Source organism: Saccostrea echinata, unplaced genomic scaffold, assembly GCF_033153115.1.
Source record: "Saccostrea echinata isolate AGI-Se365-2 ecotype Australia unplaced genomic scaffold, CSIRO_AGI_Sech_v1 ptg000020l, whole genome shotgun sequence".
Lineage (NCBI taxonomy): Eukaryota > Metazoa > Mollusca > Bivalvia > Ostreida > Ostreidae > Saccostrea > Saccostrea echinata.
Window position 1 is genome coordinate 5061920 of NW_026889769.1, and position 24033 is coordinate 5085952.

Here is a 24033-nt window from a genome sequence, read left to right on the forward strand (position 1 = left end):
TGATATGTACATCATTTTATGTTCAACTTTCATTGATGGAAGAGCCACTGCTCAAGAAACCTTTACAGGTGGCTTGCTAAGCGCCGTTTATATGTATTAATAAACAACCTTGGTATTCTTAAGAAAGGAGAAAATATCCAGTGGATGTAAATTTACATTTATATACTCAGTAATATATAATATTCGATATAGACAGAGGAGTCTACATTCAATTTGTATTTGTTGTACTTTATTTAATCTGTAATACTAGTATTGAATTAGATCGAATTCAGGTTATATAGTTTAAATATTGATAGAAATTAATTTCCATCATTTAAGGTACATCTTCTTTTGATTAATGCAAACAAATGAAAATTGAATGACTGCAATCAATATACTATGTTGTTATTAATTATATTATAGATGTCAATTGTATTAAGTCATAATTAAAAACTGTATAAATGATTCAATTATGATTGTAAATATGTCATATCACACAATTAAAGTAATAAATTTTATATTCTTCCATAATTTAAAGTAAGGCATAATTTGACTTGTTGTTAGGATCATATAGTATTTAGGCTTTTTAAGAACGCTTTCAAGTCATTTTGAAATAGGAATTTCATAGTAAGTTCTCTTTACCTAATACTTCATCATATCTCTTTAAAAAAGGAATCTTTACGAATAGGAGTTTGAAAAGGAACTTAATATGAGACAACGCACATGCTCAGAATAAACTTGTAATGACTTGTCAGATGATGTCGGTTTTAAGAATAAACCAAGAAGGACTTCGTATAATCATGAAAGTGCTCCACGTGCTAAATGTACAGAAGAGAGAACGCGATGATTATCTAGACACCTAGAACGGCCATGTTAATTTTTATATACAGTGTACTTGCACTATTGAAAAAAATTACTTTGTTTTCTTACATGATTCATTTATCAACAACGCAATATGATTTTCAAAATTAAGTTCACGCTATTTTACCTGAAGATAAAAATATCAGACGATGATCTTAACTCTGTAAAATGATTGTAAGAAAGTGTTTTACAGTAACTGATAATTCTTATCATTTTTAAAAATATTTATCTCAGAATGTTTATAAGAAATTGATGAAATATCTCACAAAATGCTTTGATCTTAAATTTCAAAAATTAAAAAACTCAAAATATTTGCCTTATCTGTTGTTTTTGGTACAAATATCTTTAATTTGAGATGCCTAAGGTCTTGAGTGTCCGATAATTGCACACGTCATGTATTCGTGAAGACATTCATTCATTTTAGTTGGAATATTTTGGGTCAGGTTGTCTGTGTTTTGAATCTTTCCGCATTATTATCTTTCTTCAGAAACTAGAAATACTTAATTGCGAGGCTCATGGGCTGTAACTTCCCATATCTTCTCATGAACACAAGCACCCGAAATTAAAAATTAATATATGATCCAACTATGTATATCAAATAAAGATCAGTATTACACAGGTATATTAGCTTCCTATAAAAATGTAAAATGGAGAATGGTCATGAAGGGTAATCATTGCACAAACTAAACTCAACTAAATTTCTCAAAAAAAGTTGACATTAAAACAGGCATTCCGAGAGCACTGTTAAGAGCCATTTTCAATAATTACACTGTACTTTAACCTCTTTAAATCTTATGTAGGGGCCTTGGTAAGCAAAGAATTTTCTTCAAACTTGCTATGATAAAAGTATTTTATATCATAAAAACTCGGTTGCTACAATGTATGTGTCCTAGTAACCATGACAACATGCCTGAAAATTTGAAAAATGGTATTTTTGGACATGTTCAGAGTCCTAGCATCAACATTTGCAGCAATGCAAAAAAGTAACAGTAACTGTTTCCAACTGTCAAAGAATTGATGTCTTAAATGAAAAACAAAATATATTTTTGAAAACAACTAAATGTATTACATACGTTTTAACGGAAACAAAATATAGATTTTTTTTTTCATTTTGATAAGTAATAAATTCACAAAATAAAAACAATAAGTTATGTAACCAAATTACAGAATATCAAAAAGGGTATTTAATAAAATAAATGATTCAAATGTGTTAAATATCATATAACTGACAACACAATTTTTAAATATAGTGTCTCATAGAGGGTTCGCCTTATACTCCCTCATTCTTTAATCTAGAAAATCAATTCCCACTTGAAAAGGGCCAATCCGACCCCATAGAGAGTCAAAATTTTATGAAACTCAATCTAAGCTGTTTCAATACCTTTAATAACTATCCTTTGTCATACAATATTGCAAAAACCACATTTTCCTATTCTGCTAATAAACGACCATGGTTCCAATGAAAACAGTTGAAATCCCATAAAATCAAGATTTGATTTTTTTTCCATATAAAACGGTCTAAATCACAATAAATGTCTCAATGTTAAACCAAAGAACCAACTAACAGACAAAGGTAAACCCTACAGCACCACGGTTATAATAACAGGGTAAAAATAAAGTGATACAGTTTAGATTTTATTTTTGATATTCCAGATTCTACACCTACATCAAGTTTTAAAAAAAAACAAAAAAAAACTTTAAGAAAAAAGCATAAAATAGCTAAAATTTAGTTACAGACGGTTGAAATGTTGACTCTGGTGAGCTAAATACTGTTAATGCATTCATATATTGAGAAAATATATTGAGAAAATAATGTACTTTTTATCTAAGATATTTGTTGGGACTATTAAGTTACTTAAGATAGCTTCAAGTATAAAAAGTGAAGAGCAGGCAGTTTGCCTGGATATTTTTCTTGTGTTTCGAAAATGAAGCGTTTTTCTTGTTTGTCGTTCGTCATAATAAGCTTGTTTGGATCCCACGCTTTTTCGATTCTAACAGACGGCAATTTGAGGAACTCAACAGACTTAGATTTCAGTTCACTTGATACTAAACATGTCGACGTATTTCGACAGCTACTAAATCAAGAAACTTTGATCCGAATGACATTGGTGAAAAATGTCCATGCATTGATGAAAGACATGGTGTCCCTTCAACAAAGTCTTCTGTCTTCCGAAAGCGAGATTTCTTCTCTCAAAGACACAACCACCAGAGAAATAGCCGAGTTGAAGAAAGAGGTACGATCGCTTAAGCTTGACAACAATCGATTAAGTAACAAAGTTACCAGATGTAATGAAAATATTGAGTCTTTAAAAGAAAATATAACGGAGGTTGATGCCAGTCGCCGAGTGTTCGAAACGCAGCTGATTAAGGAAAAGCAATTTTTTGAACAGAATACATCCGGTATTTTAGCAGACATTAAAACCGAAGTTCGGTATTTGTCCACTACACTTCTGGACCTCAATAAACACACTCTGGAAATAGACAAGAATATTCCCGAGCTCATTGACAACAGATATGTATTGATATCAGAGAGACTGAATGATTCTCTGGATGCTTATAGTACAGAAATGAGATCTACTAACAATAAACTGAGTTTGGCTCTATCTGACCTACAGAAAAATCAACAGACTATGGCAGATTCATTGTCCGGTGAGTATATAGAATATAAAGTAAATTGAACAAATAGGATCTCCCATGGTTTGTGGTTGGATATGATTTTTATCCAACTCGTGTGTTTTCTATCCCCGAGCCTCGGAAAGGGGATGGAAAACATACCAGTTGGATAAAAATCATATCCAACCACAAATCATGGGAAGATTTTTTTATCACATGTTTCACACATAGCTGTCACATGTTTTACAGTTTTTGTATTGAATCCACTTCAGTAATTTTTTATGCCCCCGGATCGAAAGATCCCGGGGGTATATTGTTTTTGTCCTGTCTGTCTGTTTGTCTGTTTGTTTGTCTGTTTGTCCGTTTGTCTGTCTGTCTGTTGTCAACTTTTACCTTGCCCATAACTTTTGATTGGTTGGGGCTATGACTTTCATATTTCACATGTGTATTCCTTGTGACAAGACCTTTCTTTGGGTACCATCATATTTGACCTTTTGACCTTGACCTTGGAGTTTGACCCACTTTTGCAAAATTTTATGAGACTTTAACCTTGGCCATAACTTCTGAACAGTTGGAGCTTGGGGTTTCAAACTTCACATGTGTATTCTTTGTGACAAGGCCTTCTTTTGGATACCAACTACTTTGACCTTTTGACGTTGACCTTGGACTTTGACCTACTTTTGAAAAACTTTAACCTTGGCCTTAACTTTTGAACAGTTGGTGCTTAGGGTTTCAAACTTCACATGTGTATTCCTTGTGACAAGACCTTCCTCTGGATATCAACCACTTTGACCCTTTTGACCCTGACCTAGGAGTTTGACCTACTTTTGACAAACTTTAATCTTGGCCATAACTTTTGAATGGTTGGAGCTAGGGCTTTCATACTTCACATATGTAATCCTTGTGACAAGACTTTCCTTTGAATACCAACGACTTTGACCTTTTGACCTTGACCTAGGAGTTTGACCTACTTTTGAAAAACTTTAACCTTGGCCATAACTTTTGAATGGTTGATGCTAGGGCTTTCATACTTCACATATGTAATCCTTGTGACAAGACTTTCCTTTGAATACCAACGACTTTGACCCTTTGACCTTGACCTAGGAGTTTGACCTACTTTTGAAAAACTTTAACCTTGGCCATAACTTTTGAATGGTTGATGTTAGGGCTTTCATACTTCACATATGTAATCCTTGTGACGAGATCTTCCTTTGGATACCAACCACTTTGACCTTGACCTTGATTTTTGACTTTTATTTAAAAAACTTTAACCTTCACCATAACTTTTGAACAGTTGTATCTAGGTCTTTCAAATTTCACAGGTGTTTTCCTCGAGACAAGATCTTTCTTTGGGTATCAACATTTTTTATCTTTTGGCCTGGATTTTGACTTGCATTTGAGAAACTTTAACCTTCGACATAAGCTGCCATACGGGGGCATAGTGTTTCACAAACACATCTTGTTTTTTTTTAATTTTACGCAAAAAACATCACAACTGTTGATATGAAATGTGATATGAACTATATCCACTTTATTAAAAAATATAATTTATACATCTACACCTAATCACTCACAATTAAACATTAACTGTTTTATTACCCTTCCGGTTTCAGTTTCAGTAATTACAGTATTAGGCTGATCTTTATCCTCTTTTGCATTTGAGGAATATATACAAATATACATAGATGTTGTACAATATTTCTTGCAGTTTCTTCAAATCTTGACACACAGGGGTGGGCCGTGAGTTATGAAGAAAGTTTTTTTTTCTAATACAGAAACACATTGACATTCGCCAGAACTCAAATGTCACTACGAGCTCTATTCATTTTATATTTTCATTTATTAACAACATATTCATTTGTCAGGAAGAAAATATGGTCATTCAGGTAAGCGATGTGGCACATAGGTCTCCTCTTTTTAAAATACCTAGAACGTAATGTTCGATAAACCCTTGTTACAGCTAGTGCGACCCAGAATTTGCGGTTAATCTGTCAAACCCTTCAATTAAGAGAAAAAAATTGACAACACATTTGACAGTTCCTAATTTCTTGTCAGTAATTGTCGATTTTGAAGATATGTAAAAAGGACTGGGGTAAATAAAATGTTTACCTTCATATATTAATTTTGACAATACACTAAGGGATACAATCGGACCAACTGAAGGAGCAAGATTGATTTTTTCTACCTTTTAATTTCTATTTTAAAAAAACTTATTCATACTTTCTTTCCCCCGCCATCAAATTAGTTAAATTTTGTAAACCCACGACCTTCCAATTACGATGCGAGCGCTCTACCGATTGATCTACCGTGCAGTATATACGTTGATATGGATCTGGGAAAAGATACAGGTGGTGGATTTATAAATATCGTTTCTTGAGTAAACCTCTTCTCGGAGATGGATAAATTGCTATTATTCTCTCTTTAGGTCACCTGAGTCATTCAGGTGACTTATTGCTGTTTTCGTCGTCGTGCGACATGCGTCGTGTGTTATCATTTGAACATTTTCAGCTTCTTCTCTGGAACTGCTGAACCAATTTAAACCAATTTTGGCATAAAGCATCTGGGTGCTGGGAAACAAAAATTGTGAATTTCATGGTCAGCTCCCTGGGGACTGAGGGATGGGATTAAAACCATCAAAATTAGTGCTATATCTAAAAATCTTCTTCTTTAATTCTGGATAACAAGCAATTAAACTTTTGGCATGATTATAATAAACATTGAGACCTCTACCCAAATTGTGATATTCATGGCCCCATGGTCAGGGGTTCTGGAGTTAGGGCGTGGCTCTAATGATCATAAATTCTTTTAAAAATCGGATACTCTCCCCCTATATATTTAGCAGATGCACTAGGTGCATGATTATGATGAGCAAGGGTGCCTCATCAAAAATTTTGAAATTTGTGGCCCCAGGGTTAGGCATTCTATTGTTAGTTTGGAGCTCTATTTATTATAAAGTGAGAATACATTATTGTTTGAAAATCTTATTCTCTGTCCCTTTAGTATTTTGCAAACATACTTATTGCATGGTTATGATGAGCAAGGGTGCTTCTCCCAAAATTATAAATTTCTCGACCTCTGCGATAGGGGATCTGGTGTAAGGGTAGTTAGAATAATCTAAATGTGTCTCAGGACAAGCCCTCACCACAGTTAGAATACGTCCCATATACTTGCAATGAAGCAAATCGGAGCAGATCCGCTCCAAAATGATTTTGAAGAATACAAAAAGAGCTGCACTGAAAATAATTACCAAATTAATCATAACAAACCTTTTTGAGATTGTATATGCCTTTTAACCTAAAAAATAATCCATAAAAATACGAAAATTCAACTCATTTTCTCAATGCTTTTTCCTCGCTTCAAATTTACACGCCATGTTGACATTTGGAACTCTCTGGATTGTTCATAGAAAATACACCGAGTTCGAGTTATCGCCCGTATTTATTTGCTACATTGCCAATACATGGAACGAATTCTATCGTTAAACCGGGTCCTTTGGACAATATCAGGGTTAGGATGGAACTCTATTGATTATATAGTGAAAAGATATTATTTCTTTGAAAATCTTCTTCTCTCCTGAGTATTTAGCAGCTAAACTAAGTTCATAGTTATAATGAGCAAAGATGCCCCTGAAATTAATATTTCTCGACCCTTGGTCAAGGGCTCTGTTGTTAGGGTGGGGTTCTATTGATTATGTAGTGAAATTTCATTATTTCTTTGAACATCTCTGTTCCTGTGTATTTTAGCATTTGTAGCATTTTAGTAATAAATTTAAACCTTTATATACATACAGTTGTATGGTTATGTTGTTACATAAATACTGCGTAACTTTTTTGAAACCGCAAAGTTGGGACATGTTTATGTGAACTAACATTAACTTTGAAATTCAGTATATACGAAAGCAAATAATAATAATAATAATGTACAACCAAGACTATATTTCCGCAGTAATTTGTTACAGATAATATGAACAACACAATGGAAGGCCTCAAATCGGAAGTCAAACAGACTCAGTTTGAACAATTAAAACTCTCCTCTGCTGTGTCATCTTTAGAGGTGTTCCGACTGAATTATACCAACAGACAGTGTGGTATGTACGCTTTTATTTCTTGTTCTCCAAATGACAGGTTAATGAATTATAATGTTTTGTTTCTTCCTCGAGTTATAGTATGTGTATCATAATATGATGCAGCATGATGATTTTATGTCTAGAGTACTTCTAAATCACTTTTAGCAAAAGCAAGTAAATTCTGACTGAGATTGAAATAGGGTTTCATTACAATCTAATTTTATCGAGTTTAAAAGACCTTGATTCCCCTTGGGCATTTACAAGTATCCCCCCCCCAGCGGCATTTCATTTTTTTTTTTCAAATTCTGCAATAGTGTGTGTGTGAGAGAGAGAGAGAGGGTGTGTGTGTGTGTGTGTGTGTTAATACAATTGCATGATGTATTGACTGAAATAATTTACAGATGCAGAAATTGTTTGTATCCATTTACTTTATTGTATTTGAATTCAAAGTTAAATTAATAATTACTAAACTCATGCAAATGATAATAAACCCTAGCAATTATGTTAACATTCCTGTTTTTAGGGGTATCTTCAAAAGTGGCCTTCACCGCAGGGATAGCGACTGACTCCTCTTCATGGACCGGAAGTACACTTGTTTTCCCCAAGATAATATTTAACACAGGAGGAGGCTACAACCCTACAACAGGGATGTTCACGACCCCCGTGGACGGGCACTACGTCTTCTTTGTCAGTGTTCAGAGTTATGATAGAAATGAGATTCGGATGGACATTGTATTGAATGGAGATGCTAAGGTCAGAACAATGGCATACGACACCGGTGATAAGGATTATTTTGAAACAGGGGTTAACATGGTTGTTTTAAGACTAAACCAGGGAGACAAGGTGTGGGTCAAACGTTATTCTGGCACTGGTTACTATTCCGACTCTGTACCTATCACAACCTTCTCTGGATTCCTTTTGTGAAAAAAAAAAATAATAAAAAGGATGCGATGAAGACAATGAGCCTGACGGTAGATCGACAGATGTTTTTAAAAAGTCGATTTTCAACGTAATTATTTCCCTCAAAACAATTCGTGACAAACATGCAATTAGTTTCAGTCGAGTTTTGTTATGCATGTCTTGAAGATTGTTCCAAAATAAAAGGACTAGTTAGGTATGTTAACGTTGCTTCCTTTTTTAAAAAAAAATAGAGCATGATGATTTATTTGTGTTGTAATTTATTTCTATACAGTAAACATACTTTTTTCGCGAGCGAGAAATATCCGCGAGTTTCGCGACCTTCTTTCAATCGCAAATTTTTCTCGTCGCGAACATGAAAAAATTGAGATGTACGATCTCTGGTCGTCCATCCATTTTTTTTTTCAGACCAGCGAGTTACAGATCTGCAGCTAACATTATAGTATGCCAATAAAAGTGATATATATTATACTGGACTTATATTAAGATTTATCGACCAGATTCATTCATGGTGGACTACTAACAGACCCATTCTTTTTCAGAACAAGGGTACTTGCTTTCACTAATCCTATTCATTTTGGTGGTACTCTAGATTATGAAAACAGCTACAACAAACACTCTAGACACAATTAGATGATCTGGATTTTGCAGACGACTAAGTTCTACTATTCAAGATACAATAGAAAATGCAGAATAAAACAAACAAAGTAGCAGAATTTGCTGCACAAAACTTACTTTCAATCAACAAGAAAAATACAAAAGTCTTAACACTGCTAAATTAAATGCTGAGGCAATAAAAATTGAAGAACTCCTGGAGGGAAAACAGGCCTTCATATTGTCAAGGCAGTCTTGAGGTATGGTGCGGAAACTTGGAGGATTACAGTGGCCAACACCAAAATTCTACAGACGCTTGTCGACACCTGTTTACAAAGAAACCTCCAAATACGCTGCATGGCCAAACACGATCTACAACACCGACATACTGCATAAGACAAACTAGCTAAGATTTGAAACAGAAACTTTGCAAAGACGTTAGAAATGACTTGGACACACTTTTCCGTAAACCATCAACCGACATTATCAGGCAGACATTTATATGGAGTCCTCATGGTAAAAGAAAAAGACGCCAATCCAGTAACACCTGGAGGGAATTAAAAACTAGCGTACACCTGAAAAAGATCAAGAGAACAAAGCCAAGAATAGGGATGGCTAGAGGAATCTTGTAGATGGCTTTGCCCCAGAAGGGTAGTAGAGATAAGTAAGAAAGAGAGTAAGCTACCCCATCCCCCACCCTGCGTGGTTTGCATTATAAAATGTCTGCCGCGAAGTTATTTCGTGACATTAGACTTGGACAACAACAGAAACAAACTTGATCAGGTTCACCCTTTAAAAAGTTAAAGATGTATGTAAATACAATCAATAAAAGTCTGTATATGTTTTGGCATGCTTGTCATGGCCATTTAATAATAAATTGGATAATTTATGCGCCGATGATGATAATATGGCAGCATAGGTAAATGAATATAGATAATAAGCAAGAGAATACCATCTTGATCCAAGGAGCCTGGAAAAAACAGTACCCCCCGGAGACAGCATTCTATGCAAAATTATGCCTAACAAAGTCAATAATCACACGCGACTGGTACTTTTTGAGGTTCTGCAAAGCACATCAACAGGCCGACGGATCCTATGCAGCATTTGATCCATGCCATGACGCTGAAACGAGAAATTTAAAGAAAACGGAAAAAACAACCGAAAAATACATTGTATTAGAAAATGACAGAGATGCTGATGGGGGAAAATAAAAACAAATTGGGAGGAGGGAGGGTGGGTTTAAAAAAAAAATTGCGTCTGCTTCTTTCAAACTACGGAATGAAAAGGTATATTCTAGAAGACATGCGCATTCAACAAAAATCAGGAATTTTTAAGCACCGAGCCCGATGAATTAACAACCTAATAAGAATAAGAGTTATCGGTCTTTGGATATGATATAATTAACCAGGTTTATCCATATTGGATAAACCCCATTATACCTTGATTTAATTTTGGATCAGTAAATAGAAAGCAAATTACATACAAAAGACTTAATCAATATATAATTCTGAGAGAAATTAAATTACGAATATTGCAAAATAGGGACATATTTTTTGCGTAACTTTCGCGTAATAACCTGTAACTTCCGCATTCTAGCTCAATTTTTTTTCCGAATTAAAGTGTAACTCTGGTGGGTAAACGCGTAAGTTTCGCATTATAATGCATAACTTTTGCGAAAAAAATAAAAAGTTTTTCGCTTAGTCTCGATATATAAAAATGATGAAGAAAGACAGTGACTTTAATGATTTAAACGCTACAAACACTGCATAATGAGGAGTGTTGTCTTTCAGTAATTCATTTGCCAATGAGAGTACATGATTAATATACTCATTGACAGTTGAAATTGAAATTAGTAAAAGACAATTTCATATAAATTGTTGCAGAAAGATGAAGATAACGAGCATTGATCGATCTAGTAAAAACAACAAACAATACAGATAGGTAAACAGGGGGAAAAAACGCGAAAAAAAGGCGTAATTACGCGAAATGAAAAGGCATTATAACGCCAATAAAAGCGTAATAATGTGGATAAAGGCGTCATTACTACGTCTTTTAAAAAGGCGTTTAAAGAGGTGTGAGGCGTTATTACGTCTTTTAAAAAGCCTTTATTACGTCTTTTGATAGGCCCGTAGCAACATTTTTGAAAGTGGAGGGGGTAGCCTTCCAAAACATTTACAATCAGAAAAGAAAACAACACGAAACAAAACCAAACAAGATGTGTTTGTGAACACTGATGCCCCCGTATGGCAGCTTTTGGCGAAGGTTAAAGTTTCTCAAATGCAAGTCAAACTCCAGGTCAAAAAATCAAAAAATGTTGGTACCAAAAGAAAGGTCTTGTCTCGAGAAATATACCTGTGAAATATGAAAGCCCTATTACAAACCGTTGAAAAGTTATGGCGAAGGTTAAAGTTTTTTCAAAGTAAGTAAAACGGCAAGGTCAAGGTCAAATGGTGCCCAAGGGAAGGTCTTGTCACAAGTGATCGTGAAATCTGAAAGCCCTAGAACCAAACATTCAAATGTTATGACCAAATTTTAAATTTTTGAAAAGTAGGTCAAACTCCAAGGTTATGTCAATGCCAAAATTGTTGGTATCCAAAGGAAGGTTTTGTCATAAGGAATATACATTGAAGTATGAAAGCCCTAACACCAACTGTTCAAAAGTTATGGGCAAGGTTAAAGTTTTTCAAAATTAGGTCAAACTCCAAGGGCAAGGTCAAGGGGTCAAAGCTGTTGGTATCTAAAGGAAGGTCTTTTCACAAGGAATGCATATGTGAAGTATGAAAGACCTAACACCAACTGTTCAAAAGTTATGGCCAAGGTTAAAGTTTTTCAAAAGTAGGTCAAACTCGAAAGTCGTTAAAAATGATGTATTTTACCCGAATGAATCATATTCATCTTACATTATTATTTCTATTATGCGTTTCTTTTTTTGAGTATCTTTCCTCATTCATAGGTAAGCAGCATTGATATCTGTTTGTTGTCTTTAAACATTTTTTCGTGGAAAATATTTATATATATCTAATCTCATGGTACTCGGGAAAGGTTTACCCACATATACTTAGTGTTCATATTATGATAAATTGAAATAGGTGTATTTTGAGTCGACCTTTTCTCAGATATACATGGTGTGTTGTGATGTATACTAAAGATACAAGCAGAATTTCGCCATGCGTAAGCAAAAAATAATTAGTGGAACAGTGTATATTAAATGTTAACGTGTCTGAACACTGAAAATTTTAATATCAGCTGTAAAGTGTCGATATTGTCTTTTAATTTGTTGTGTAGTCGTTAATGATAGAAGCAGCTGCTGTGATGTGAAATCTGGCATTATAAATGTATAAATTGTTATCTTTGTTCAGTACATGCTTGAATTATGTCAAATATGGATGTAAAGTTTGACTGTAGGAGAGTTCTTTGGATTGTAGCTGTCCACTTTCTCTTTCAGCTTAACTTAGGTTTGTTTTGTTATCATTCTTTCGGTTTATGATAATTTCAATTTTATTTTTTTTGTGTTTAAAAAATGTTCGCCACATAATTTGATTAGCAAATACTTCAAAATCCTTGCTTATGTGTCTGTCTTGCTTGGCGGAAGGATTTCCCCCCCAAACATTGTGCAACTATCCTAGATGGTTGAGCACATGGCCGGGTAGGAATCTGTTAGCTTGCCCCACAGGGACCAGTAACATACCGGTACTTTTTTACGTGATCACCATGTATACCGTTATACAAGATAGTGATTATGTAATGTCAAACATAGTATGTTACCGGCCCCTATGAACTCATAATTTGCGTCCAATAGACCTACCCTGCTAATGTTATTGTGATTTAAATGCAAGACACGTGGGCTTTGTTTGACCCATTCAAAGATTAAAGGGTAGAACCGGTTTTATAAATATAGAAGATGGACGATTAAGGAGAAACACATTCTGATTGTACACACAAGTACTCTTAAGTTGATATTAAAAAGATGCTTGAGTTTCTGATTAACAATATCTATATGGTTTTTGGGGATCAGGTCTTCCAACAATCTGTTGGAATTCCCATGGGTACCAATTGCGCCCCCTTATTAGCAGACCTATTTTTGTATTCATATGAAGCAGAATTTATCAAAAAAACTTCTACATGAGAAGAAGAAAAAATTTGATGTGGTCTTCAACTCGACATTTAGATGTATCGACGACGTATTATCAATTAACAATAGTTACTTCCATTCATATGTCGACTCGATATATCCCAGTAAACTTGAAATAAAAGATACCAGAGAGTCTGACACATCTGTTTCATATTTGGATATTTTACTAGAAAAAGACTTAAACCTAGTAACCTAACAATCAAACTATATGATAAACGTGATGATTTCAATTTTTCAACTTCCCTTACTTATGTAGCAATATACCCGTATCACCTGCATATGGGGTTTTTGTATCCCAGTTGATTCGATACGCAAGAACATGCTCTACCTATGAACAATTTCTAAAACGAGGCAAGCTATTGACAAACAAGTTGATGAAACAAGGATATCAACATTCTAGTTTGAATTCATCATTTGGCAAGTTTTATGGTCGATACAATGACCTTGTCAGCAAATACAACCTATCATTAAGTCAAATGCTGACTCATACTAATTGTTAGGCCATTATTTACAAACTAAATTGTCGACGGATTTTCCTGGTCAAGACAAGGAGCACACGGCGGGTGTGACTGGTCGGCAGGTGATGCCCACTCCTCTATGGCACCTGATCCCACCTCTGATGTTTTTGGAGGTCAGTGTTTGCTCTGCTCCCAATCTGTATTGTTTAAATTAGGGATGTCAACGAATATTCGAATATTCGAATATTCATTCGATGAGTTGATATTCGAATATAAATTTAAGATTCGAATATTCGGTGTTTTACAGATTTCGTAAAAAGAAATAGTGATTAATAAAGTTTGATTATAAATGAAAACCTTCTTAGAATGTCTAAAACACATGAAGAGTATACTTATCAAAATAAATTTAATTGATCATTGAATGAGTGTCTGATAGAATTAGTCTGTAATTAATATTGTAAAAGGCTCAATTTCAGAATAAATATGTAAATTACTTGATTACATGTATCTCGGGTTGTACATAATCCTGAATTTTATATTCATTATCGGTAAATTAATTAATTACCTAGGAAAATTGTCTATGGAAATATTTGTTTATATTTTAAAAATATTTTATCAAAGATTTTAATCATACCTCTTATTAGACTGATAATTGTAATTAATTACACGTATTGAAATCTAAACAGTATACGACTATCCTGCCTTTGGTAAGACGATTGGTTCCTCAGTTGGAGCTACTATAAATTTATTAAATTATTAAATTGTTAAAATCATGTTTTTCTACATTTAAATCAATTATTTATTTCAGACATTGACAAATATCAAATGGAATTTCTTATTGTACATCTACAAAAGCCTTCACACAATTTTACTCCAATATTAGAATACCTAGTACGCTAAACCTTTCATGAGAGTAGGATCATGCATATTTAAAATAAACCAGATTTTATTTATTTTATCGAATATTCGAATATATTCGAATACTTTCATTGAATATTCGAATATGAATTACTGACAAAATTGACATCCCTAGTTTAAATGGATTTTGAGCTTGAATACTGTTCGTTATCTCCATATTTCATAATTTTGACTACAAATTCAAAGTTAAACAATGAACATAAAATGTAATCTGTGCAACATTCATAATGTTTTGCAAAAACATTACCACTTTAAGGAGAACGAGAAGCATCTCTTATAATCTTTTCTCTTATAACTTTTTATGCATTTAAATGGCCAATAAAGGGTTTTTTAAAGTTTTTTTTACACGCGGGTCCTTTGGCTTTGACCAGGAAATGTATTCACCGATGGTACAACAAAGGAATACAGACGCAAATCGCCTTACGGAATTGGTTTTGAGAAACCTGGAATTCTACGCTTATTTAACAATTGTTTGTAAATGTGAGCGTGGAAATAATAGATAATAACGGACATATTGTTTTCCATTTATGAAATGCATGTAAAAAATATCATTGTATTTTCCCGACTGCTAACTTAGATTTGGTCTTTCCAAGTGTACAATTCCTGTAGTATTCGCAATAACGCATAATGCCCTTCAACTCATTTAGATCTTTTGTCGGTTTTAAAGTTTGAATGAATTCTAGAGAGATTTAAGTACATTTCCACTGATATTATACAGTGGTGAACACTGATACGTAACATAGTTTCTGTTAACTATGTCTCCACGTGCAAGTTACATCCTAGCTACACTTCCGTGAAAAAGATAGATTGATTGTATGTTATTTAACGTCCCTCTCGAGAATTTTTCACTCATCTGGAGTCGCCACCACTTGCCGGTGGAGGGCTACAAATTTTGACCTATACTCGGCACTCAGGGCCATTGAGCAGTGAGAGATCTTTTTCGTGCCAGCACCTACTGTGACACGGGACCATCTAATTCAATATGACTTGCATTTCAGTGGAATTAAGTCTATAGAATAGTTTAAAGGTGCTTAGACACAGATTTGAAGTTAATATCTACTCAAATTTTCTGTATAATTTCATGACTTGTATGTTGCTATAGCGTTTCATACGAAAATTCGATAAAAATCTTATTTTATCTGGAAGTTATTGAAACTTCGATTTTCTGGACGCGTTTGATAGACACATCCTTGCACTTTCACAAATTTTAACTTTATCTTTATTACTTTAGAAAAGTAGCAATTCTGTTGTTTATTAATGAAAAATATTAAAACTATAATGCAGAAATTTCAGAGTAGAAATGTAGAAAGCAAAATCCTCTCACCGGTATTGTCAGTCCGTGCTCAGTGGTGTGTGCAGAGTTTAACAATTGAACACACCCGGTGAAACGTAAACATAAACAACAACAGAGCTCGTGCCCTGTTCACAAAAACAGTTTACGTTTCACGGGTGTATTCAATTTGTTAACTTCTGTACACAACTACACAACACTGAGCACGGGCTGACAATACTTAAGTGAGTGGGTTTTGCTTTTGCACATTTTTACTCTGAATTGTTTGGATTATAGATGTAATATTATTCATTAATACACAACAAAATTGCTACTTTTCTTAAGTATTAGGATAAAGTTAAAAATTGTGAAAGTGCAAGGATGTGTTAATCAAACGCCTCCCAAAATTCGTAGTTTCAATAATTTCCAGAATAAATAAGTTTTTAATTTTATTTTCGTGTGAAATTCTATAGCAACATATAAGTTTTGATATTATACAGAAAATTTGAGAAAATATAAACTTCAAATCTGTGTCTATGCACCTTTAATGTTTGTGCTGTGTTCTGAATTAAAGTAGTTGTTCGAATTCCCTCGAAGACGCGTCCATTTAAAGAATAAATTATACTGATTACAAGTGCCTCTGAAATGAACTTGGACTCGAAAAAGTACATGTACTAGTAATGTATATAACAAGCGATTCCCAGTGGGGAATTTAAAAGACGGCTTAACACCACACCCCCTTCTTTTGTGCAATCAGTATGTAGTTAACAAGTTGCTGTCCTTTAAAAAAGGACTGCAATACGTGGACCATATGCATGTGTTTCGAAACGAAATTTAAAGAAAATTTCTAGACTTAGTGAGTTTACAAAGGTGTAATTAAGTTTAATCTTAATTTTTTTCTAATTGTCATCGTTATTTAAGTCTGCTTAATTAGGCTGTAATGATAGGAAAAATCGTGACCTTGAAATGATATGAATATGAAATGTTGATCTAGGTATCTATCACAATTGTAATTTAGCCTTTGAAATTAACAACAGAATTAAAAGAGGCTTAAGCGTGCAGGTATCGTAATCTCCATTGGCGTATCCAGGGAGGGGGGGGGGGTCGGGCGTTGGAACCCCCTTTATTTTTGCAGAAAGAGGAAGAGAGAGAATGTTTATTCTGTAATATATATATTTTTTTTACATCTAGTATTTTCAATAAAATATTAAGTACTTCAATCTCTGCCCTTTCTGCTCTCTATAGAAAGAGTTTTGCTTATTGCTTCCTCCGTGTACCTTCACAATACCGGTCCCGGGCCTCGACCACCCACATGTAACATGAAATATTTCACTTTGATATCGTCGGAAGATTCCAGCGAACGAACGTACGGCTATGCCATTTTTGGACCATCTTCTAAAGTAACTAACTTTAAGAAGTATGCATAAAAAGTCATGAAAGGGAGTATCCATAAGAGAATATTATCCTTTACAAAAATATTGATATTTCTTATGCAAAATTTGTACCTGACAATTAATTGTCATGTACAAGTTTTGCCTAAAAAATATCAAAATTTTTATAAAGGACAATATTTATCTCCTTATATTATGGGGATATTTTAATCAATGAAGAGAAAGGTTCAAAATGTCCCGTAGTATGTGGGGGAGGGGGGGCTTACTTTTTCTTAAAAAAATCTTTTGTTAGAATTTGAATATATAAGTTTTAATTTGCATTGGAAGCTCCCCCGCACTTTTTGTTGCGGAAAGGTTCAAAATACAGAAAATCAAACATTTAAAAGAAATCAAAATGTATCGAAAAGTTAGACGAAGCCCCCCCCCCCCCAAGAGGATTTTACAGGGTGGTGCACAGGTTGTTAATTTATTTATTTATTTCTGCTTGTCAACTCTTTTTGGAGGTTGCCCCCTTTGAAAACCGTTGCTACGGGCTTGAATGTAAGTGCCTGTGGTGTGACTTAGAACCCCCCCCCCTTTACTAAAGGGTCTCGAGTTATCTTAAACAATGGCTATGCTAAGTTATCGATTGACTCGATCAATTTAAAAACACACAAAAAAGATTAATTTTTGTGTGTTTTTTTTTCTCTCTGTCTCTTTTAAATAACGGAATGGTTAATATACAACACCTGCAATCGTACGTAACTTCTCGGCAAAAGGTCTGAGAAGATGCGATTGACAATCTTATCGCAAGTGTGTAGACCTAGGCTATTTGGTCTTGCAAGCACAGGTGTGTGTACTGTTTGCTAGTGACGCTTAGGCTGGTGACGGTATTTGCTACAGACATGAAGGACTATACACCAGTTTCATAACATGTACAGTTTTTTTTCTTGTGAAAACTGGAGTAAATTAAAAGTCGAATATTTTGGATATGGGGTAACCCATATCTATTCTTGTTACAACGACCGTCAATGCATCCATGGACGAGTTCATTGGTTACTCTGAAAGGTGACACAGGTTTACCTTTCGTTAACATTTTCTACAATGATCTGCCTACTTTGAGTGATTGTGCTTTCATAGCAAAGTTGTTAAATTTTATTCCCGATTGGCCTATAGTTTTGTCATTTAACTGAAAAAAATCGGGCTATTTCGATACATGTAATGCTTAACGGCTGGGACATGACATCTGTACTAGATTTATACGGAAGTATCCTATCATTGGAAAGATAGATGGTACACGTGTAGCACAGATATGTAGTACGCAGAATTTTTTTTTTTGGATGTTTCTCCCTCTCCCCCACATGGAAAAACATTGCTACAAGCCTTTATCAAGCTATATTTGGATTGCTGTCTATCAAATTATTTTGCAAACCTTGATGCACAAAACTAATGCTGGTAAACATGGCAAAGACCATCTTTTAACACCTAGTGGTTTTAATTCAACATGTTCAAGCTGTTAAGCTATCTCTATAAGTTCTTCCTACTTATTTAAAATGCTTGTACCATAGAGCATATAAGGATATATGTATTAAAGAGAAATTCAGATCTTGGTTACGCCAAAGAATACATAAATACGATGTGCAGATTTTAGAGCGATGTTTGCCAATGATTGGCTTTTTCTAATTTGAAGAGGGCGAATTGTTCTACGGTCAAGTTGTCTTAGAGGCGAACTCTCTAGCATCATCGCGCATGCGTAGCCTGACGTAAGCCCATGGCATCCGGTTTAACTCCGCTAATATATTTTCTGCGTGGACCTCAGGGTCCACGCAATTACTAATAAGAATATTAGTAAAGTCCTCATTTGAAAATAAGGAAAGTTTTATCCTCAAACATGTATCACTTGCTTGTTGACACCCCCCAACCCCCTCCCCCTCGAGATTATTACCCCGACCCTAAGGATTTATTATTTAGTTTTTTCTCAAAAATTAATCTTCTAACATAATCATACTAAATGTTCTCAATATTATAAGCAACCCTCAAAACGCCAGCAATACATGTTACATGGCTTGCCAAGTAATTAGCGCACTTTGCAATACAGCAAAAACTGTCCGGATAATCTTGTATCATACTAGTACATTTAATTGAATGAACATAAAAAAGCAGAATAAATGATCTGTTAAAAAAACATGTTTCTGGTATACTCAGTAATAATAATATCGCAAACAAAAAGTATCGTCGGCACTTATTATGCCCCCTCTTGCAAAATCCAGGATCCACCCCTGCTCCCTATCTTAAAATTGTTATAAAATTGTATATTACATTCCATTTGTCATTTATAAATCTCAGCTGAGGCGTGTCCTCCAATGAAACACCAGGATTTGCCGACATGCTGGAACACTGACCCTTGCTGTGTAGTGGAGCCTAGCTACATCATTGACCAGTACGGGTTTGGGTGTTTCCGAGGATGTGTCAAAAAGTGCTCTGGTTAGATATTTTAATTATCTTACTTCTTTTAATAATTCTGATTTATATCTTTATTGTATGTCTTTTATGTTTATTAAAACAATCTGAATAGATGTGACGGTAAAAAAATTCCTGGTATTTAAACGTATATACATTTTAACATCATAGGATGATGGAATGAGTCTGACTGGACAATCTGCTGTTGAATTTTTTAAGGCCAAATCTTCATCTATCTTCCATTATTTGGCATGTCCCTTCAGTACTGGATTTGAGCAATGTATTGGCCTTCACCTTAAGCTTTAATGCGCAAAGCTACAGGAACTATAGCTCTCCGATTGAGAAAATTCGGACAGGCAAACAAAAGAGCTACAGATCAAATCAAATATGGAGATAACGAACAGTAATAAAGCTCAAAAGTCTATTGAAACAATATAAACCAGGATCAGAGTAAAACGGACCTCTAAAAAACATCAGAGATGGGATCAGGTACCATGAAGGAGTAAGCATCCCCTCTCGACCGGTCACATGCACCCGCCGTGTGCTCATTGTCATGATCGGGAAAAAGAAAAATCCGCAGATATTTCAGTATTTAAATAATGGACATGCAATTAGTATGAAAAATGTCAGTCAGTATTTGCCTTAAGGATGTAGGAATGTAATGGTTTGGGTCAGGATATCGTCTTGGATAGCTCAGTCGATAAAGCGCCTAATAATGCAGGGGCCGGCCCCCCGATTCGATTCTCGGTTTAGCCTAATCCGACATTCCTCTGACTCTAACCCTCGCTTTTATATTGTGACGTGCGGGGTAGAGTCAAAGCAGAGGCCATATTGAAAAGACACCAGCTGGTGTTGCGATTCTGCCGACCTTTTACAACTTTTTTACAACTTTGTTTCGCGGATCTTACTTCCGAGACCCGAAAACTCAGTAAAGGAATGGTTCTTCTACAACTTAATCACCACTAATACGATGCTATCGCCTTTTCATCGGATATATCACCAAGAAATGAAGCATCACTTGAACTAGGTCGCATCTTCGCCATCTGATTTCTTTTCGCATGACGTCAGCACGCAAATATGCAAAAAAAAGTGTCAAACTAACACGTGGCCAAAACGTGGGGCTGTCACAAACACATGAAAGTGCTGTACGTGAGAGGAAGTTCAAAAAACAACAGAATGATGTTTGTTTTATTCATTGATAAGGAAAGCAACTGTCGAGAATGGTCCCTATAAGAAAAATGCATGCAGCATTACCACACCATGATTTGTTCAAATGATAGTTTGCTTGTGTATTTGTTTGCTGACATCATGCGCAAAGAAATCGAATGGCCAGGAGGCGACCTAATTTGAGCGATGCTTCAGTTGTCGGTGATAGGACCGTTTAAATGGCGATAGCATCGTATTAGTGATGATTCAGTTGTAGAAGAATCATTTTATACAGGGTCACGTGACTCTGTCTTTTAGTTTACTATCAGTTGAAGCCTCAAAACGGAAGCCGTGCGGAGAACGCATGGATTAAATCTACGCTAAATGAAAGAGTGCAGAAATTGTTTTGATTAAAATACAAACACTCCGGATCAAATTAAAGAGAGTGATATGAAGATTTTATTACTCAAATTAAAGACGCGTTTTGAAAATTTTAAACGTGGAAAACATAATACTGAACCACTCTAGTATACAAACTACTCGGCTGCGTAATACAAGACTGCGTACGCGTCATCGATTGTTTACTTCTCGAAATGTAATATTAATTCGAACCTGGTGAAATTTGGACAATTCAAAAAGGTTTCTTGATTAGTGATTACTGATTAATCTATTACAATGTAAAGGATAAACGTGAAGATATATTTTTCACAGTGTTTTTTGTTAATTTTCTGTTAATATTAAATAATAAAAAAAAATTAAGTTGGTATGAAAGCCCTACAAAAATTTTCAACAAGCAGTAATGAAATGTAAAATGATGAAGTTTCTTATTTGTCCCGTCGCCCGCGTGGCGCAGTGGTTAGAGCGTCTGCTCTAGAGTGTCGGAGTAAGGAGTTGATCCTTACGTCGCGGGTTCGAATCCCACTGTGGGACGTGGAGTCCGGTCCTTCGGATGAGACCGTATAAACCGAGGTCCCGTGTCGCAGTAGGTGCTGGCACGAAAAAGATCCCTCACTGCTCAATGACCGTAATTGCCGAGTATAGGACAAAATTTGCAGCTCTTCACCGGCAAGTGGTGGCGTCTCCATATGAGTGAAAAATTCTCGAGAGGGACGTTAAACAACATACAAACAAACAAACTTATTTGACCCCGTCTTTCAGTACTGTATCAGTACTTTGATTTTACTGGGTTCTCGCGTCTCAGAAGTCATATCCGCAAAATGAAGGTCGACAGAGTCGCGACACCAGGTGGTGTCGCTGAATTCCCACTTTTCAATATGGCTTCCACTCTGTCTCTCCCCCGTTCATTTCACAATATAAATGCGGGGAATAGAGTCAGAGGAATTTATGACGGTCCAGCCATACATTTTCTCCTTTCCTGGTACCATATGCTTAATTCTTTTGTTTCAATTTACAGGAAAGAACTGCATGAATCCATGCTTATTCAAGAATTTCGATTTAGAAAACTGCATCAACACAGATCCCCTCCATTGTGACATAAGCCCTATCATGGAATGGGTCAAAGGCCAGCGTTGCTTCAGCGGGTGCACGAAGTATTGTGAATAATAAAACGTTCGCGTTGATTTTCAAAACATCTGGGGTTTTCCCCTTGTAATGTTTCAATAAGGATTGTATATAATGAAATGTTTGTTCCCTGTTGTCAATACGAATACAGTATACTGATTTACATCATTGATGCCGATCTTTTTTCTTTGATCTAAGTTTTCATTCCTTGTACTGTTGTAAATGTATATGGCATTATATTCTCTTTAATTATATGAAATCTTTTCCGAAAATTATCTTTCTTGCTGAACTTATCCCGCTGTGTGCTTGCTTGCAATTAAGGTCATTACCAAAGCCTTCCACTGTAAGTTGTTTTTTTATTTTATTATTTTTTATCTTGATTTTTAGTTATGTTATTCATTGGGAAAGGTCACTAATTTTGCCAATTTCCAAATTGTTTTAATCAATTTTTCATCAATTTTAAGATATAAACTTCAGATACGAAACTGTTTTTGTTTTGCCCGCCATCCGGCGTCAGTTGGTTTTGCATCGGTCATCGTTTGTTTTGCAATAGAAAAAAATGGTCGATCTAAAAAAAAAAATCTACAAATAATATAATAATCTGTGAACAGGGCAGAAAACACGGGGCCCCAGAAATTCCAAGGATGGGATCACATGTCTAGGAGGAGTAAGCATCCCCTGTCGATCGATCACACCCGCTTTGAGCCCTAACAGTCGGTATGAAACACCACTTGGATTTATCGAGTCGACACATGAAGGGAAGTAACTATTGTTAAAAAGTCGTCGATATATCTTAATGTCATGTTGAAGGCCACAGCAAGATTTTCCTTGTTCTCGTGTACAAGTTCTGCTTCACAGGAATTTAAAAACAGGTCGGCTGTTAAAGGAGCAGAATTAGTTCCCATCGAAAATTCCAACAGTTTTGAAAGACCTAGTCTCCGAATATGACATAAATGTTGTCAATGACAAAATCCATCAAATTCAGAGTACATAGTACTTGCGTACAGAATCAGAGTAACTTTTCAACAAAGTATACTGTAGCTTTGTTGATGACCAATCACAAGATACGAAATTTTTATTTAAGAAGCAGTTGTCTATGATATCAAAAAGTCTATATTTTAATTTATCGTGAGGAATATTTGTATAAAGTGTAGAAACGTCGTACGTTTTGATGTCATTGACCTTTGAAAAATTTGGTGATTTAAATTTTTTTCTTTAGAGTTTTTTTTTGTTTTGTTTTTTTTTTTTGTTTTTGTTGAGAATCCACATCTGATTTACACCACTGAACTAGAATATGTTATAGCACAGTGCGTCTGAAATGTCTCTTAATATATTGTTAGGTTTGGTAGAGCATTTGCTGGACTCACTTTTAAGGGTTTTTATGAAGTTTAGGAATCCAGTATAGGTAGGGAAGATCGAACTTACCTTGTTTGACTGGAATGTTAAAAGTATTAAACACTGAAATGTGATTTTGAAGAATTTCATTTTTAGATAGTTGGATTTCCAGAATTAAAACCAAGTTCTTCTAAAATAAAGTTATTATAATGAGCCTTACAAACAAAGCCGATATTGTCACAAGCCTTGTCTGCTTGAACCATAACATATTGTTCACGTAGTCTTTCTAATTCTTTTATAACCTCCGATTTAGTGAAAAGGGAAGGATAGAATCCCTATATTTGGGAACTTTTTAAGATCTTCATTTTTAACTAGTATATTAACATCAGCGG

General features: G+C 34.9%; 2 protein-coding genes across 2 annotated transcripts in view; both read left to right on the forward strand.

Annotated features, from left to right (window-relative positions):
* LOC133189975 (uncharacterized) overlaps positions 1-8505 on the forward strand; it is a 28420-nt gene extending 19915 nt beyond the window's left edge. Inside the window, exons 2-3 of the mRNA XM_061325430.1 lie at positions 7412-7540; positions 8043-8505. Coding sequence (XP_061181414.1) covers positions 7412-7540; positions 8043-8443 — 530 coding nt within the window. The 3' untranslated portion in view covers positions 8444-8505. The remainder of the gene's footprint in view (positions 1-7411; positions 7541-8042) is intronic.
* Positions 8506-12385: 3880 nt separating this feature from the next.
* On the forward strand, positions 12386-22476 carry LOC133190106 (uncharacterized). The gene is made up of 3 exons (XM_061325576.1): positions 12386-12486; positions 19526-19663; positions 22200-22476. Exons 1-3 carry the CDS (start codon positions 12405-12407, stop codon positions 22346-22348), a joined length of 369 nt encoding a protein of 122 aa, XP_061181560.1. The 5' UTR covers positions 12386-12404; the 3' UTR covers positions 22349-22476.
* The last annotated feature ends 1557 nt before the right edge of the window (positions 22477-24033 follow it).

Coding starts and splice junctions, on each gene's coding strand:
- LOC133190106 (XM_061325576.1), top strand. CDS start 12,405: ATGTCAAATATGGATGTAAAGTTTGACTGTAGGAGAGTTCTTTGGATT. Junction 12,487..19,525: donor TCTCTTTCAGCTTAACTTAG/GTTTGTTTTGTT, acceptor TATAAATCTCAG/CTGAGGCGTGTCCTCCAATG. Junction 19,664..22,199: donor ATGTGTCAAAAAGTGCTCTG/GTTAGATATTTT, acceptor TTCAATTTACAG/GAAAGAACTGCATGAATCCA.